This window comes from Periophthalmus magnuspinnatus, chromosome 1 (genome assembly GCF_009829125.3).
Source record: "Periophthalmus magnuspinnatus isolate fPerMag1 chromosome 1, fPerMag1.2.pri, whole genome shotgun sequence".
Taxonomy (NCBI): Eukaryota; Metazoa; Chordata; class Actinopteri; order Gobiiformes; family Gobiidae; genus Periophthalmus; species Periophthalmus magnuspinnatus.
In genome coordinates this window covers 9330281-9349077 of record NC_047126.1, presented here as the reverse complement: position 1 = coordinate 9349077, position 18797 = coordinate 9330281, and the positions used below count along the sequence as shown (strand labels likewise).

General features: G+C 40.2%; 1 protein-coding gene across 1 annotated transcript in view; it reads left to right on the top strand.

The window, feature by feature from the left end:
- tusc3 (tumor suppressor candidate 3) overlaps positions 1 to 18797 on the top strand; it is a 51026-nt gene that overhangs the window by 13000 nt on the left and 19229 nt on the right. Inside the window, exons 2-6 of the mRNA XM_033970933.2 lie at positions 6099 to 6268; positions 12162 to 12279; positions 13634 to 13774; positions 15344 to 15484; positions 15567 to 15656. Coding sequence (XP_033826824.1) covers positions 6099 to 6268; positions 12162 to 12279; positions 13634 to 13774; positions 15344 to 15484; positions 15567 to 15656 — 660 coding nt within the window. The remainder of the gene's footprint in view (positions 1 to 6098; positions 6269 to 12161; positions 12280 to 13633; positions 13775 to 15343; positions 15485 to 15566; positions 15657 to 18797) is intronic.

Below are 18797 nucleotides of genomic sequence, written 5' to 3'. Positions count from 1 at the left end.
GAGCAAATAAATGTATGTACTCACTATAAAGTCGTTTTGAAGACGCCTAGAGTAAGGATGTATTGTTGACTTGTTGGAGCACATGAACATTGAACATTTTACACAAATTAACCTGCTTAATATAATATTTTAGCTACAAGATTTGTCTTTAGTCCTCCATTTAAAGTAGTTGAGTTAAATGGATGTTCAGCCAAAATGGAAGTGTGGGTTGTTTCAGTCGGAGGGAAAGTGGGCGAGGAAAAATAAGGTGCATGATATCACCACTTTACCTGGAATGTTCCACATTTAAGGGTGTTTTTATTGCTCAAAACATCCTTGACAAACAGGTATTCTCAGGGTAAAATGGGTCATTTTTAATCTGTAATTTGACCTAATGGTGTCACTTGCGTGTCTTTATGGAAATATGTTTAAAGCCTTATTGTGGAACTATCCAGGTAATGCAATAACATATCACTCATATTATAATCTAAATGAATGGACCAGGAACTTTCGTAATTCATTCAATTCCAAAAATACTTAGTCATACTTATAGTCTAAGCTGGATCGACGACTGGTTTGTTAAATTCGAGACCTGCCAATGAATCAAATGTGAACATATAAAAGTCAAACACAGAGTCTACTGTAGCCTATGGTTACCAACTGACATTTACTTAGTTTCAAAACTTTCAGCACTTGTCATTGTAAACTCCGAAGCAGAATTGATAGCCCGAGGAGCCTTGTGGAACGGATGAGTTTGAGTCTAAAACTGTCAGCCTATAGCCCTCTAGCATTACATTGTTACGTGTTCAAGCAAAAAGCCTCATGTTTTAGCAATTCTTTTAGCATTTGTGGTCCAACCCTTGACTCTTAACAAGACGGGGTGAATATTGAAGTAAAACCGCTTGTGGCTTAGACAGAGAAAGATACGAGGACAATAGCGAGTCAAAATGCATATTACAAACTGTTGTTATTGGGCAGATAAGCTGACAAATCTCCCAACTCGACTTGTCACTACTTTGCTGGAAACCCAGATTAAAGGCTGACAAATTTGGCGATATGAAAGTCTGGTTTGATTCATTGGCTGAGAGATAGGGGAACAATAGTGATGCTCGTGGCAGTAGTCAAAGTGAAGGACAGTCATTGTGTTTACATGTCATTATATTGACACTATCTCTATCAACAAGTCCTATTGATATTTATGCGGATTTGTGTCTGGATTTGAGCAAATTATTTTGTTTTCTCCCTGAAATATGTATTTTTTTTTATGCTATTATACATTTTTTGGTTTGGCATTTAATCATCTATAAGGCTTAATAATAACGGGTCCATCGACTTCCTGGTCCGTCGACTTTCTGCAGAACTGAAAGGCAGAATGTCATAGTGGCTTTTCACAGTTGCAAGCATTGAATTTGAAATTACATGCTGCTATTGTCGAAAAATTACTATGTGACATTTTTAACCCTACATTTACTACCCAGCAGGAGTGTTTTTTTTTTCTAATATTTTTTTTTCACCATTGCAAGTCAATACAGGGTTGTGGGCGGAGATTGGGGGTAGGGAGGGACACTCTAGCCTCTCTCTTTAGCCTTACATGCAGGACAATTCAGGATTACTCAAACATGCATGAATTAGTCAAAGTAGAGCTCTGAGTAAGATAAAAGTTGAATTTACATGATGTCCCCTCTACGGATTTGACAGTACTTTGGCCAAGATGAGACTATGCACGTCGTTGCTAGTTAATGTCCTACACGCATATACTCTTATTTTTTGGTGAAAATCTTTGTTGCAAAGCTCTACTCTACTCTGTTGGTCGGCTCTTGCCACGTAAAGGCCAGTATGTGTGTGTGTGAGAGAGAGAGAGCTGGGGCTTTGTTGCCGTTATATGAAACCCATTTCCCATAATCCCCTGTTCACAATGGGAGAGTTGGAGGCCTTGTATGGAGCCATTTAGCCTCAGCAGGACTGGTTCTCAGACAGTGGACTGTGTTTAGAGCAAAGACCAGGATTATCGACACAACCATTACCATCACCACCTTTCATCAGCTTTTGCACATGGGACTTTAGCTACCGTTTTCAACCCAAAATTCTATTGTATCTGTTTTTCTTTCCTTTTGAATGCAATTACACACTGAAATGGTTTTGGTTCGTCAGCCCGCCATTACATGATTGTGTGATTGTGTAGAATGTTCCCAGCTGGCCACTACAATGACTAAAGTCCTGCCAGTAAAAGAAAAAGTCACCTGTGCACTTGCTTGTTTTAGTTTTGAAGTGTAAGAGATTGACAGCACCATATACCATTGCCACTATGATAAGGTACCCACCCCTACTTCTGAAAGACTGCAATTTCTCCAAGGATCCTCTAAAACATTTTGACCCACTCATGGAAAAATATTGTTCTGATTCAAAGTGAAGTGCAGTGATTGGCTTGATGGTCATTTGTGTGGCAGCTGTGAGCCCAGAGCCTCTTTAATAAGAGCCTGACCGGGCTGCTCTTCTCTGACTTATCCTCCTTGACCTTTACACAGGTGTTAATCACTACATGAGTCAGTCCTGCCTCAGACGTCCGTCAGTTTTTTGTTTTTTTTTTCTTTTTTCTTTTATTTTTGTGCAAACTGCCTGTGTTTACTTCCTCCCCAAAATCTTAATTTGTTTATTTAAGTGATCAAAAATATATGATGGCACTCAGCAACGTAGTAGGCAATATACTTTACTATGACCATATGCCCAATAAGACTCTCTGGTGTTTACAGTTTTCTCTCAGGCAGCACTTGTATCTTGTTGCTCAGTGTTTACTTGCTCTCTAATACAGTAAGCCAGGTGGATAAGGAAATGTAATCACTTCACCTGTCTGTTGTATAAAAAAACAAAAAAAGTTCAAATAAAAGAAAATGTCTAATTGGTACCGCTGTTATGTTATCATTTATTTATTTATTTTATTATTATTTTTATTTAACTTTAAGCAAAGGAGTGCCCTAAGGCTCAGTTTTGGGCCCGATACTTTTTACTATATTAATTCCATTGGTTGCAAGTTAAAGAAAGCCTCATACTTTTATATCCAGATGATGCTGTTTTTTATCTGCTGATCAGCCGATTTTAAAACTGCAGCAAGTATATGGTTTTGTTTTTTTGTTGTGTTTTATTTTATTTTATTTTTTGTTTTGTTTTCTTGTTTGTTTGTTTTTTACATTTAAGCAATGCACAAGCTATAAATCTTCATTCAATAAGTGGTACATTGATTGAAAGAGTCAACACCTATAGATATCTTGGGTTTTGGCTTGACAAAAACATATCCTTTAAAAAACATACCTCAGAATTATGTAACAGTCAAAAATCAAAATTATTAAGATAGAAATATACATGCAGACTTCAGCCTCTACTTTGAAACCTTTAGATCCTTTCATTCAGCCCGTCGTTTTATAACAGGTGATGAATATAAAACCCATCAGTGTACACTCCAAAGTAGCTTGGCCATAGCACCGTATAAAGTGCATTTATAAGGGGCTACTTAAACTGCCTGAATACCTCACTTGTTTGTTGAACTTTTACAGGGGAACTTTTAATACAAGATTTCGTGATTGTCTCCGTCTGAAAACTGGCCGCACCAGAACTGAAATGGCAAAACGATCTTTTGTTTTTGTTGCGTCCCAAAAATTGAATTATTTCAAGGACATGTAAAACTAGATTGGTGCCACAAATGCATTTAAATAATTGGGAGATAAACATTTATAATCACACCTGCTCCTGTTTTTAATGTTTTAAATGGACCTATGCAGGTATTTATTTATTTCTTGTTTTTGTTTGTGTTGTTCTGTATTTGAACAGGGCGCTTATGAAAAATAGTCAGGTACTCTCACTGGGCTCTCCCTGTAGAAATAAAGATAAATGAATAAAATGGATGAAAATTTGATTCTTCAAACTAAAATTGGGAGGCATCGCAAATTTCAGCTGTCTTCACACACTGTAGCAGTTGTTTTTTTGTTTTATTTTTTTCATATTTCCGTTCAAAATGTTTAGCTCCAAAAGCCAGTGTATGCGTGTGTGTGTGTGTGTGTGTGTGTGTGCAGTTGGCAGAACCAAATACATCATTAGCACATCTGTGATTGGCATCCGGGACTGACAGCTCTCCTTTTGAGCTGAACGCACACTGGAACGAGGCTTGGCAGAAAATACAAGCCTAAAGTCAGAGGTGTTGGTCCTGTGGGATCGCCCATGTGCAGGTACTGGGGTTGAGCCTGAGTACTGTGCTTGAGTAATCCTCCTAATTTAACACACCCCATTAAAGCAGAAGTGTAGTGCTGTCTATCCCTAAAACTGCAGCTCTGGACTTTTCCCTTTGGGCCCCTGTGCGGATGGGCTGGTCAGAATTTGTGTGGACTGCCCTGAACGCACTCACAGGTTTACCGTCTGCGCTCACCCAAAACAAGTCGCCATATACATTTTTATTTAACTTTTAATCTAAAAGGCACCACTTAATCAATGTTAAGAACTTGTTAATCATGGTTAAGAAATTGGGCACACAGTTAAAGGTTTGAGAGATATTTAAAAATCCATATTATTGTACTTAAATTATTCTTATTTCTGCGGCTGCCTTGAACTTGTCGATGTGCACGATGTAACTTTTCTAGTGAGGATGGCATTACTTTTCCTATAGTCTTCCACTGTATGGCATTCAACTTATATACCTCGAATTAATACAACACAGGAGTTTTTAGAGCTGTACCAACTATCAAAAGCTGGTGCCAATCCACAAAATGGAGCTGGACCGTGTATTAGTTCCATGGTCTCTTAATAAGACGATTTATTGGCTGATGTTGGCCTAGAACGTTTCATAATAAACTTTTATTCATTCAAAGCTGCTCAGCTGTTACTTGCTGGATAAAATACACAGTTGGACCAGTTTTGTAGTAAGTTAACTCTGTTTTGAAAGAAATTAAACACCTTTTCAGTCCCTATGCTTGTATGGGATTATATAAGGTATCGACTGGTAGCAAAGGTATCAATACTGGTATCGAAACTGAAACGGCAGGATCGGCTCATCTCTAGGTGTTTTTTTTGCTCTAAAAACAATACCTCGAAAACCTGTAACCTGTAACTTTCCCTTGTGTTTTTTTATTTGGTCCATGTTTGCAGAACCATCGACTTCACGTTTGAGCAGATATTTTGCGGCAGAATACCTCATTGTTAAATAATTCAGCTACTTCCTGTCTTCTATACCCAGTGCTTAAAAACAGGTGATGACGGTCATAATCATCATAACCAACTTCAATTTCTCCAACATCTTTGCCTAATTCCTTCTCTTTCTTTATGTAACTTCTGACTGTAGTAATTAGGAATATAACTAGCCACTTAGCCAGATCTGCATCTTTAACCGCATGCACCATTTGTATTACCGTTGAAAATGTCTTTGTAGACTGTGAGTTTGTTCCTGAATATGAATGGCCTGCTAAATATATATTCCTTCTCCAAATGTTCCTCTCCCTAACTCGCACTGACTAATGTGATGCAAAAATAGCTAGGAATTACAATAAGCCAAGCCGTAATTTAGAGACGGGAAGAGGCCTGACTCTGCCGTTCGCGATGGGGAGGTGCGTTGTGCAGATGGCTGTCACGCTCGCCGTTGTGTGCGAAATGTGAAAGTGTGTTGATTAAATGGAGTCCCGCTAAGCCAAAAGGTCAGTCTGCGCTAGGGCAACACTACGCACTGCTGTACAAAGGCTAACACTCGCAGTCGTAGCGAGCGCCTTTTCAAAATGGAGAAGATGACGCAGAGAGTTGCAACACATTAAGGATGCTCTAAGCCACCTCGTCCCTAGTGCGTCAGAACTTGCATTTTGTTTGTTTTTTAAGTAGTATTCTATCCCTCAGTGGAACCATAAAATAAGGGCTTGAATTTTCTGCTTCAGCTGCTACTAATGCATTAATTTAAAACATCTTTATTTAAGATGCCATTGCTCAGTTTGTGTGACTTCACCTCACCTTGAAAATTGAGCAGTTTTAAGTTGAATACATTTATTACCGTGTTAGTATTAGAAAAATGTGTCTAGAATATCAAAAAAACACACACACAGAGGGCATTTTAAGTTTTTAATGTCATTTCATACCCGTGTCTCTATGTTCAGAACCTGCTGTCGGAGAAGGTGGAGCAGATGATGGAGTGGTCATCGCGGCGCTCTGTCATCCGGATGAATGGGGACAAGTTTCGGCGTTTTGTGAAGGCCCCACCCAGAAACTACTCCGTCATCGTGATGTTCACAGCTCTCCAGCCTCAAAGACAGTGCTCCGTGTGCAGGTACTGGACATTCTTTGTTTCTACTAACGCTACAGAGGAAGGACAAACTTGCTGTTTCGAATCGACACATATCAGACACAAGGCCATCTGCTAAACATTGTGTTGGACTATGGTCATGGTGAAATTTTAATCAGAGGTGGTCTCATAACCGCGCTAAAAGAGAAGGAAAAATGTCCCCGCACAAGGTCAGCTACACCAAACCTTCACTTTATTAAATGTGATCAGTAAATGAAGGTCTGAAACGTTTGACATTCATAAAAAGTCACATTTTTGTATCAGGGCCAAATGTACCTCAATATAGTGTTTAAAAGGATTCTCTACATGAATCTGCAAACTCCTTTCTTCATCGCTATCATGAGTTCAGCACCATGGAGAGCTCCACAGTTGTTCTCGAAGGCCGTTTCCTACCAAGAAGATAATGTCCTGTCTGAACTTGTCGGGCAAGGTTTTCGGAGCCAAAACCTGTAATAATCCAGTCTACCCTGTCCATTTATGTGCTACCATGTGCTCATGTAGCATTCAGGACTATGGTTTGACAGAATATTGAAAATTACAGTGGTAAAACATATGCATTTTGAAGTTTATTTACAAAGTCCTCTCTGCGCAGTGTAGCCACTAGCGCCACCTGCTGTTGTATAAAAGTGTTGTGTTTCTGCAGGAAAGATGATGTGGAGAATGAGACAGTGTGGAGTGTGGAGAATGAGACAGTGTGGAGTGTGGAGAATGAGACAGTGTGGAGTGTGGAGAATGAGACAGTGTGTGGAGTGTGGAGAATGAGACAGTGTGGAGTGTGGAGAATGAGACAGTGTGGAGTGTGGAGAATGAGACAGTGTGGAGTGTGGAGAATGAGACGGCGAGGAGTGTGGAGAATGAGACGGCGAGGAGTGTGGAGAATGAGACGGCGAGGAGTGTGGAGAATGAGACGGCGAGGAGTGTGGAGAATGAGACGGCGAGGAGTGTGGAGAATGAGACGGCGAGGAGTGTGGAGAATGAGACGGCGAGGAGTGTGGAGAATGAGACGGCGAGGAGTGTGGAGAATGAGACGGCGAGGAGTGTGGAGAATGAGACGGCGAGGAGTGTGGAGAATGAGACGGCGAGGAGTGTGGAGAATGAGACGGCGAGGAGTGTGGAGAATGAGACGGCGAGGAGTGTGGAGAATGAGACGGCGAGGAGTGTGGAGAATGAGACGGCGAGGAGTGTGGAGAATGAGACGGCGAGGAGTGTGGAGAATGAGACGGCGAGGAGTGTGGAGAATGAGACGGCGAGGAGTGTGGAGAATGAGACGGCGAGGAGTGTGGAGAATGAGACGGCGAGGAGTGTGGAGAATGAGACAGCGATGGGTCTGGGGAGATGGGATTTGTGAGAATGGGCCTTTATAGCGGCTTGAGATTCAGTACAAGTTTTGGTCCCTGTTTTAGCATATATTGATTTTAAAAAAGGATTACAGGCATTACAGGACTTACATATAGGCACATTAGAACTTCCACATCGTGCACCTTTAATCCCCATTTACACATCTCCACTGACTCCAGAGTTGGCGAGTTGGCCGGCGGCAGTCTGTGCATTAAAGCCGATGATCCATGTCCCTCGTGTTAAAGTCCAGCTACAGTAGATCATGTAATCAACTTGTGTGCTGTGACCCGGGTCTGTAACTCTAATCACTCACTCTTCTCCTTCATCAGCCCTCTCATTAGATCACCTATTCATCACATATGTCAGCATCCCTCGGCGTCTTCCTCTGCTCTTTCTCCATATATGCGCTCGTCTTCCTTATGCATTATGTAATTTCGAGTCCCAAGTCTAAGCGTAATGTATTCAGGTGCTGTTTATCGCGTGCTTTTTTTTTCGCTCATTAACATCCCCCATCAGCAGAGAAACGAAAGAAGAAGATAAGTGTAACGCATTGACCTAAAGTAAAGCCCTAAGAACACAGAAGAGGCGGGTGAGTCGCTGGGGTGCTCCATACCTCATCAGTCTTCTAAATGCTTTTGTTCTGCACTTAACAAAATAAACGTATTCTCCAAAAACAGCATGCACGCTTTACAGCAAGCTTTGCGCTGTTAAATTGGGTTACTGTTTTGAAAGGCGATGTCAGGGAGCGGGCAACAAAAACGTACTGCATAGGGGATAAATCTGAAGTAAAAAATGAATATGGCTTTGATACAAGTTTGTTTTGCTGCAATTTACTCAAAGATTGTTGCTAAGAAACTGTCGAGCAGAAAACAAGAAACCAAGGTAACAGTGAAAGGAAGCTTAACAACTCTAACTTTTTATATTATTGATCACTTGTGAAAGAAATGGTTTCAGTGATGGACACCAGCATGATTCAAAATGGTAAATGTTAGCTTTGGATGAGTCCTTAAAAAGTTTTCTAGACAGCGTTTATATGAAATTATAAAGTTGAATTTCACATTTGTATGGATCAGGGACAACGTCTGTGTCCTAGATTGCAGGATTCTGTATTAATGCAAGACACGACTTGTAATACTAACAATTATAATGTCATGTTAGGTTCACATGGCATAAAAACATGGGAGAGTCACTGTTTTGAAACTGAAAATACAAACATGTTGAAGCAGGAGTAGTATTTGCTGGAGATTGGTTTTACAAATAGGTCTGTCACGATAAATACTATATCAACTTATAGTTCAGCAAATGAAAGCATGGACAATATGTTTTGGAGCTCAGTATTTATCATAGTTAAATGGGAAGATTTGGGGTGTTTATGTTGTAATATAGTAACGTCTGGGCTGTAAAAGGTTGAATAAGTGACTTCTTTGGCTACTTCTGGACCAATAATTGTATCATTAAAAGCAAGGGTGTCCAAACTAAGGCCCGGGGGCCAAATGCGGACCTCAGACCAGTTTTTATTGGACCCTAAGCCTCCTGCTGAACCGGCCCAATTCATCATAAGCACTACTTTTAACAGCAAATTCAATTATTTCTACCATTATAACTTCAAACATCACATTGCACTAATGATACAGATCTAAAATGAATGTGTTTCAAGCTTTTTTAACACACAGCGGCTCTGGCAAACCTATGTATAAAGCACCGCACTGCATTGATCACTGGTTTGTGGCCCTCCGCTTCGAATATTTTTTAAGATGTGGCCCTCGATAATAAAGTTTGGGTACCTCTGATTAAAAGGCTTGAGCCGAGGCCTGAAAAATAATGTACTCCCTCTTTAAAAAATGTTTTACTGGGATCATGTTGCATTATTGTTATTGTGTCAGTGGCGTAAAGTAGTTTTAATATTATCGTTTGTCGCTGTATATCTCTGCTTCAAAATGTGTTATCATGACAGGCTTAATATTAATTTTTTTACTCATAGATAGACCCAACTACTTCAACTACTAAACCACGTCAAAATGTCTGTATTTCAACAGTTAAAAGGCAAATGCTACAAAAGAATTCTGACCTATTCACTTACAATATCCGTTCATTTATTTTAGAAAGCTGTGATGAAATGTGAATGCGTCTTATTGAGCTTGTGAGCATTTGCGAATGTGAAAACCCAGCTATGTAGACTGCGATGATATTGATTTTAAGTAAGAGTTGAGTAATGAGGACGTCGGGACACACCCTATCTTTAGCCAATGGAAAAGCTAATAGTGCTTTTTCTTTTTCTTAAACTCTATCTGATGTAGCCAAAACAACAAGATAAACACCTTTTTATCACAGTAATTAAAAGGGAATCCACACCTCGACAGTTTGAGAGCCAGTGTAATCCCTGTGTATCTGCTGGCTAAAACTTTAACTTTGTCTCCACTGACTTTTCCAAATGGCAGCCAGCCCCTTCAAAGGCGCTCTGTTTTATCAGTTGGAGATAACAATGTAAGAGCCATTCTCATAACGGGCTGACGGACAGCTGTGTGTAATTAAAGTCAGTACAAGAGGCTGTTGACATGAAGCACAAAGCCACAGCAAGCCACCACTGACACGAATCAAAGGATCAGGGAATCACCAGAAGATACTTTTACCATATATGGCTAGTATGGAGTATGCGTGTGTAGTGTGTGTGTAGTTCAGAGAGCATAATAAACCACATCCATTTTATTTTGTATTCATGGATTTGTCCCACTTCAAAGCAGAAATACACAAGGTTCATGGATGTGTCAAGTGTCAAGAAGTTCAAATACTTCAAAAAGATTTCGTATTTTTGTTAATCTTTTGCCTGTGTTTCAGTGAGTGTTATCTAGAAACTGACTCACTAGAAAGGCAAGGCAAGTTTATATGTATCGCACAAGTAATCCAAAGTAAAAACCTTTCAGTCATATGCACGGCTAAACAGAACCATTTTGAACCACGTAAAATTGAAACACAAATTTTCCATGTTTATTCCTGACTCTGGGCACCAGCAGGAGATCGGGACTGAAACAGGACTGAAACAGGACTGAAACGGGACTGAAACGGGACTGAAACAGGACTAAAACAGGACTAAAACAGGACAAAAACAGGACAAAAACAGGACAAAAACAGGACAAAAACAGGACAAAAACAGGACAAAAACAGGACAAAAACAGGACAAAAACAGGACAAAAACAGGACAAAAACAGGACTAAAACAGGACTAAAACAGGACTAAAACAGGACTAAAACAGGACTAAAACAGGACTAAAACAGGACTAAAACAGGACTAAAACAGGACTAAAACAGGACTAAAACAGGACAAAAACAGGACAAAAACAGGACAAAAACAGGACAAAAACAGGACAAAAACAGGACAAAAACAGGACAAAAACAGGACAAAAACAGGACAAAAACAGGACAAAAACAGGACTAAAACAGGACTAAAACAGGACTAAAACAGGACTAAAACAGGACTAAAACAGGACTAAAACAGGACTAAAACAGGACTAAAACAGGACTAAAACGGTTCTCTGAGCCACAGGAGCCAGTGCAGAGACCTGAGCACTGGACCTTTGTGCTCGTACTTCCTGGTTCTAGTCAGGACCCGAGCAGCAGCGTTCTGGATGTACTGGAGCTGTCTTAACACTCGTTTGGAGAGGCCAGTGAGCAGGCCATTACAGTAGTCTAACCTACTGGAGAGAAATGCATGAATAAGTCTCTCTAAGTCTGGTTTTGACAGTTTACCTTTGATTTTTGCAGTGTTTTTAGATGGTAAAAAGCTGCAGATGTTATTGATTTGATGTGGCTGTTAAAGTTCAAGTCTGCATCCATTACCCCTAGATTTCTAGCCTGATTTGAAGGTTTTAGAGAGAGAGACTGGAGGTGACTGCTGACACTTTCTCTTTGTTTCTGTGATGACTTCAGTCTTGTCTGAGTGTAGCTGGAGAAAGTTGTTTTGCATTGTTGTGGGATTTCTACAAGCAAACCTAAAGAATAAAATGAAAGAAGTTGTCTTGAATCAAAGAGTCTGATTTATTAAACCCATTATGCCACAATTGTAAAGAGCTGCTTATCCTTGACAAAGCGTCGTCTTGCCCTAAGCTGTGTTATTGTCAGTACATACAGCATATTTATACCACACAGAGGAGAATTACATGCACCAGAAACCAGTTTAGACATTAACGGAGCACAAGGCCAAAACACTTCTTCGGACTTGGGATAAGCAGTTTGTCTAATACACATCAGACAGTGGACAACAGACCATGATGTACTGGATCTGCAGGTCAAATGGATAAGATATAATTGAACTAAGGGTTAAGAGACTCAGACTAAGAGGCACCCAGTCTATATGACAAAGTACAGATTAGTTAAAACACTGTAAGTAAAGTTTACATAACAGCATCCACACACTGATCTGTTGATTCACCTGTGAGACATAGATCTCTAGAAGCTTTTATACCCCAACAACATTACAACTGGGTTTGGATTTAAAACTGTTTGCTTGCTCGAAATGATTTATTTGACTCTATGTGTGATTACAGGCAGGCTAATGAGGAGTACCAGGTGCTGGCTAACTCATGGCGCTACTCATCCGCTTTTTCCAATAAGCTCTTCTTCACTGTGGTGGACTATGATGAGGGAGCTGACGTTTTCCAGCAGGTGAGGCTTTTCTACCTTTGTCTCTATGGCTGTACTTGCTTTGATTTATTATGTGTTTATCGAGGATGACAACTTGTGGAAAATATTGTGCTCTAGAACATAAAAGTCTAGCCTGAAATGGATACTTGTGTTGCAGCAGCAGTATGAAAGTGCAAAAGTAACTTAAAAGTGCACTATGTAACCTTTATTTTCTGATCTGTGTTATAATGTTGTTTTCTCATGACAAACGTACCTGGAGTTGTGTTTTGTTTCTTTCACACGTTTAAAAATCCTGCATATTTAGGCTGAGTTCTTCTCTCAAACAGAAAACACTCTGTTCTACCTTGTGATGTCATGTGGTAATACAGGAAGTGCTCCACTGTGTTTTTAAACTTTATACACCTTCACTAGAATCATTTGGATAATTTTAGCCCTGGAATATCCAATCTCTACTAAAAAAAAGTATCTGTTAACTTGAAAACTACCACTTCATGACATCACAAGGTGGAACAGAGCATTTTGAGCTTAAACTTAGAATGCGCCACCAGGCTAAGTTACTGGTCAAATCTGTGGAGAGGTGCCTGCGCTCACAGGAAGAATACATGTTTATCACAATATTTTCATCTATAAAAACACCTGTAGTTGAATAAATGCAAGTTTAATGGCAAATTCTGGGACAGTCCAAGCAAAGTGATGACATCTTCATAGAGAAAAGCAGGTGACAGATCTCCCCCCCATCTTAAAAGTTACACAGTGCACCTTTAACTGCGTACACCACAGCAAGAACAAGAAATTGCCATTATTCACCATTGTCATATTATTTGAGTGTAGCAGCGATAATGGCACGGTAGCAGTTTAGGTATGTTTAGGTCTAGACACTCAACGGTGACAGAATGAATTACTTTACCATGAGATGTGCGTAAAATAACAACCCCGCAGTGTTTATAGTGTAGGCCTAGTGCATAAAAGCCCATATTTATCTGAAAACGCACACTCGTAATGGAATAGGAACTACGCCGTGTTCCATTCTGCCCTTGCTCATTTGGTATTGTCTTTTTCTCCCCCTCTTCTCTATTTACCCATCCGTATCTGGGGAGAAGCGTAAACCAGTTGACTTATTTTTGAGGATAATTGCGAGGAGTCCTGGGAGGTGCAGCTAAATAGATGTGAAGCATGGAAACGGAAATCATAAAGGAAGGGACAGAAGATGGATGAAGGGAATTTCGCAGTGGGATAATCAGATCGGTTTAAAAAATTCCCATTCTTCCAGTTACTGCTAATAAGTGTTGATGCAGAGAGATAATACAGAATGAGGAAGGAAGCCATTACTTGTTGTCAATGTTGAGGTCATGTGACTCTTTGCTGTTGTGTGCAGTTAAACATGAACAGCGCTCCGACCTTCATGCATTTCCCGGCCAAAGGAAAACCAAAGAGGGCTGACACTTTTGACCTGCAGAGGATTGGATTTGCCTCAGAGCAGCTGGCCAAGTGGATCGCTGACCGCACAGATGTTCAGGTACAAAAAAACATGTACAAATTGACCTAATCTTCATAAAAACTCTGCTTTCAAAATGTTGTGCCAGAGAATTAAATGCTGAAGTGGGCCATGCCAGGGCAGCAATCAGTCAAACCATATACTGGGTAAAAAAGCAAGAACTGTTTTCATTTAATTATCTTCATTACAGTAATTTATACCACACAGCGCTACAGGTGTGTTTTTATCAATCACAAGCCTTTGTAACTAGAGAGGGCTCCATAATGAAGTACATTGGATATAATAATGCCACGATCATTTGGTACATTTTGGTACACATTTCATCTGTGTATTACTGTGTCTAGGTTTCACTGAATTTACTTTACTTTACTTTATTTTATTTAAAGGACAATTTAACTGGACATTTAACTGTTCAAATTGATAAACCTTATAACAATATTGGGTAGTTTTGTTTTGTTTTTTTACTTTCAACCTCTTAATAGCATGGATGTAGAATAGAATGATTAATGTTAATGACTGATAAATCCATTTTGCTGCCCTGTCCATATTGACCCCAATAAGTATTGTTAATAATGGGTCTAATGGGTTTTCATAATGGGTTGGGATCACGTGACCATGTAGTAAAGTAGAATCACTGTCCTGTTTCTAAGACAAATTAACATGTAATTACCTGTACTACAAACATTTGTTTAGTTACTATGCCATTTCCATTTTATTACCGCACTACCACCACTTGTCCTGTGACGTGATGCTTAATATTCTGTGCTAATAAAATTGATTTGTTTAAGGGTCAGTTTGCACTAGCAAGCACCACCAAATCTAAACTGGGACTAAACTGGGACTAAACTGGGACTAAACTGGGACTAAACTGGGACTAAACTGGGACTAAACTGGGACTAAACTGGGACTAAACTGGCACTAAACTGGCACTAAACTGGCACTAAACTGGCACTAAACTGGCACTAGAACAGGGACTAGAACAGGGACTAGAACAGGGACTAGAACAGGGACTAGAACAGGGCTGACATTTGCTCTCAAACTGGACCAAAACTAGGGCCATAAAAGAAGTGAACGCAGTACAAAATGAGCCGACAGATTAACTGAAAAGCTGTCCAGGTGTTTCACATATTGTATAGAGGACGTATTCGTTCAAACTTGACTAGTTTCCTTTCTGCTCAACATGTCAGAGCTGGAGAGGAAGGCCATGCATCTGCTGACATCCTGTTGATTGATCTAGATTCAAATAGCTGCCTTTCAGAAAAGGCCAAAAGGAGCACTTATACTAAGTGCTTGCTTTCAGCCACTTCGATGTGACTGTACCCCATGAACACCGAAAAGAACATGGAAAAAGCACCAATGATACGGAAGACTGCAATGCGCTCAGTGCTGAAGTCGCCGTGGAGGTAGTCACTGAGAGAGACCAGAAAGCTGTTTGAGGCACAAGAATATACCACATATGTATTTAGTTTTTGCATAACTCGTTTCTTGTAAATGATTTTCACGATTGTCATTTCATATAATGCATTGTTAATTAAAGACATCATACCTCATTGTCATTAGTTTAACCCAAGAATTGTTTTTGTGTTGCAGATCCGTGTCTTCCGTCCTCCCAACTATTCGGGCACCATTGCTCTGGCGCTCTTGGTCTCTCTGGTCGGAGGCCTGCTGTATCTGAGGAGGAACAACCTGGAATTCATTTACAACAAAACAGGATGGGCCATGGCTGCTCTGGTAACACAGGCTTTTAGATGATAATCCACTCATACGCTCAGTTTGGTGCTCATGTCTCTGTCCTGGCTTATCCCTGTTGTAGTGTGTGGTGTTCGCAATGACGTCTGGTCAGATGTGGAATCATATCCGAGGCCCTCCCTACGCGCACAAAAACCCCCAGAATGGACAAGTGGTATGTTCTAGTTCTATATGTATGTTTATGCAGGACCGTTCCACTGTTGCCATTGCGACACAAATGCCCACATTAGAAAACCCAGCCTGAGAATTTTAACATAGTCTGAAAATTCAAGAAAAAATACAAAACGGATTTAACATATTTTCAGGAACTTGTAATTAAGCCCTAGAGCTGGGAAAGGTTCTTCTTTCAGCCTGTTTAAAGAGGAGAGAGCGGTGCAGGTGTGAGCAGGCTGCTTCTCAGTGTTCGACCTCACACACGTTTGCTTCAGGTCCGGGACGAGCCGCGGCTTTGGCCCCTCATTTGGCGTTCTTTCTCTCTCCTCCTCCCTGCCTCGTCGCGCTTCTGTCTCCCTCCTTGCTTGTCTTTTCCCATCCTTTTCAGAGTGTAAATACTGTATTTATTTTGCTTCCTTTCCACGTTATCCCATCGTGAGAATGTGAAATATGAAAGCAGCAGTGTGAACCAGTGCTGTGTTTTACTCTGTTTGTGACGCTCAGACTGTGATAGTAGAATTGATCCACAGCGCATCTTCTGTAAACACGTCGTCCATGCCATGTTGTTTTTCATAAACCGTCATTTTGCCATTGGCTCACTGCGGACCGGTGACTGACCCAACCACGACGTGCAGCCGAGAGGAGGGGGCAGGCGGAGAGCGAGAGGACTGAGCACGCAGAGAGGGTCTTATATTTACACAGCTCAATCAGGTTTTTGTGCCAGTTTATGCACAAAACACACCTGTACATTAGAGATAGCCCGAATAATTGGCTGACTGATATATCGGGCCGATGTTTGGACTTTATAGCATATCAGGCTGATTTGTTTTGGTCGATTTGCTGCCTAGAACATACGCACAAAGCTTTAAGATGAAGAGATAGCAATATATAACAAAGAAATGGTTCTCACAGAAAATGCCAAATTTGACAACAAGGGGGGAAATAACACTAGACATTTATAAATTGGAAGCGATGACAGCATTTGTAAATAACAAAAAAGGTTGGCTTGTGTCTTGTGTTTTGGAAATGTGGGTTGAATATACAAATCTAAAAAGGCCCAATTTTATTTTGTGAATGAAAGTAAATAGATTAATAATGTATAATTAGTGGTTGCTCCCTTTTGTTTCATCTGTGTTCTGTATTATATGTTGAAATGATGGGTATTAAAAAGGGGAACACACATAATCAAAATTGGCCCTGTATATCCATCCAAAAATATCGACCATCGGTTGCTCTGTCTTCTAAAGAATCAGTTTCAGCATTGACCGATATGTTTTTTTTCATGGCCGATCTCCACTGTACATTGCATCACACTACTCTCACATGATACAGAGAAACCAGTATTGACAGATGCATATGAATGTAGAAAGAAACGCAGGAGTCGTGTTTTGCTCGTGCTGTGTATAAAAGGGTGCGTATGAAGGGCTATTGTGCATGTTTGGTAGAAATCACAGTCTCCGTGTGCACAAGTACAAATCACCGGGGAACACACACATAAAAGCATTTGTCAAGTGAAAAGGAAAAAGAAATATTCAATACAAACAAAGAGTCACTGTTTCATCCTGCCCATTCCCGCTCTCCTCTTCCTGTCCCAATCCACTCCTTTTAAGCGCCGCTCCATTCGTCAGGCTCGGCTGACGCTGTCTCTCTGCTCTCTTAGACAACAAATGCTCATATTGTTGCTCTGAGTTTTGTCCTCTTGGTTTTTTTTGTTTTTGTTTTGTTTAGTCTAGTTCTTCTTTTTATTTTTGCATTTGCCTTTTTTTTATTCAGTCGGCAGCAACTAATTTTATCATCACACAACCTTCAAAGCTGTATTTAGTTTGTAACATGTAGGCCTTTCTCAGTAATTACTATATCGGCTTATCAGTTACTATATGAAACCTGGAACAGTATATTTTGGAGCTCAACATTTATCATGTGTACGTTTTCTTTGCAAAAGTGGGGAGATTTTTGTTATTTTGATATAAGATTTGAGCTGTAGAGAGTTGAATACGTCACTTCTTTGGCTAATTAATGCTACATTCTGCTATTTATCTGTTGCAGCTCAGGCTTTTTAAAGATACTGTCTAATTAAAAATTGTTTACAGGGATTATCCTGCTTTGTTTTAATTCTGTCAGTGGCAGAAAGAAGTTTCAATATTATTGTTTATTGCAATATTTATGTGTAGAGATCAGCCAATATGGGTTTTTCCCATGACCAATGTCGTTACAGATTGTCTAGAATCCAGAGCAACCACGGCCAATAAGATCTGCCGATATGTTGGGGCGATTTTTTTTTTTTTTCCCTCAAATTATGTACTTTAAACTTATTACAAACTCACCCACTCTGTCCTTTCTTACCATAGCTGATAAGAAAGCAGTGAAGTCACATTTTGTGCAGCTATCTTTTCATTTTAAAGCATTAATACAAAGCTTTGTGTGTATTTTGTAGGCAGCAGAACAACCAAAACAAAATATCGGCCTGTGATGGAGATTTAAGGCCGGTAACTGATACGCTAAAGTCCAAATCACGGCCTCTCTCTGTTTATGTGTAGCAGTATAACGTGCTTCAAAATGTGTCATCATGAGAGGGTTGGTAACAAGTTTGTTCATTTAAGTCTTCAACCACATGATATAAAGTGGCAGGGAGAACTACAGAGGGGGTGTTGCCTAAATGCCTTTTCGCCTGCTCCCACCTATACCTTTTATGGCATCTTTAAATCCCATTTGCCTCGTTCACACAGAACAGGCTAGAACAGGGTGGGGGATATTTGGGATCTTTCTCTTATCTGGCCTGTTTCGCCTTCCCTCTACTCTTTGTGTTACTTCTTCACACCTCCTCTATAATCTCCCTCTATCCCCCTCTTATTCGCAGTGCCTCCCAGACACAGTAATTCCTCTAAAATGATGAGCAAGCGGGGCCAGGTGGACTCTATTGAAGGGATTTGCCAACTGACGAATGGTACAAGCGCGCAGATGAAATTGCAGGGAGCATCTCGGTGTGCAGCCAAGGAAAAAGTGCTATGTCATTTTTACCCAGACACACACGGAGAGGGTCCAGCCCGGCTTTGGAACGTCATGTGGAGCTGTGAAAAGAATCCAGTTGTCTTGCGTTTTATGAAACTCTTAATATGACTATATTACTGAAAGAAATTTTTGA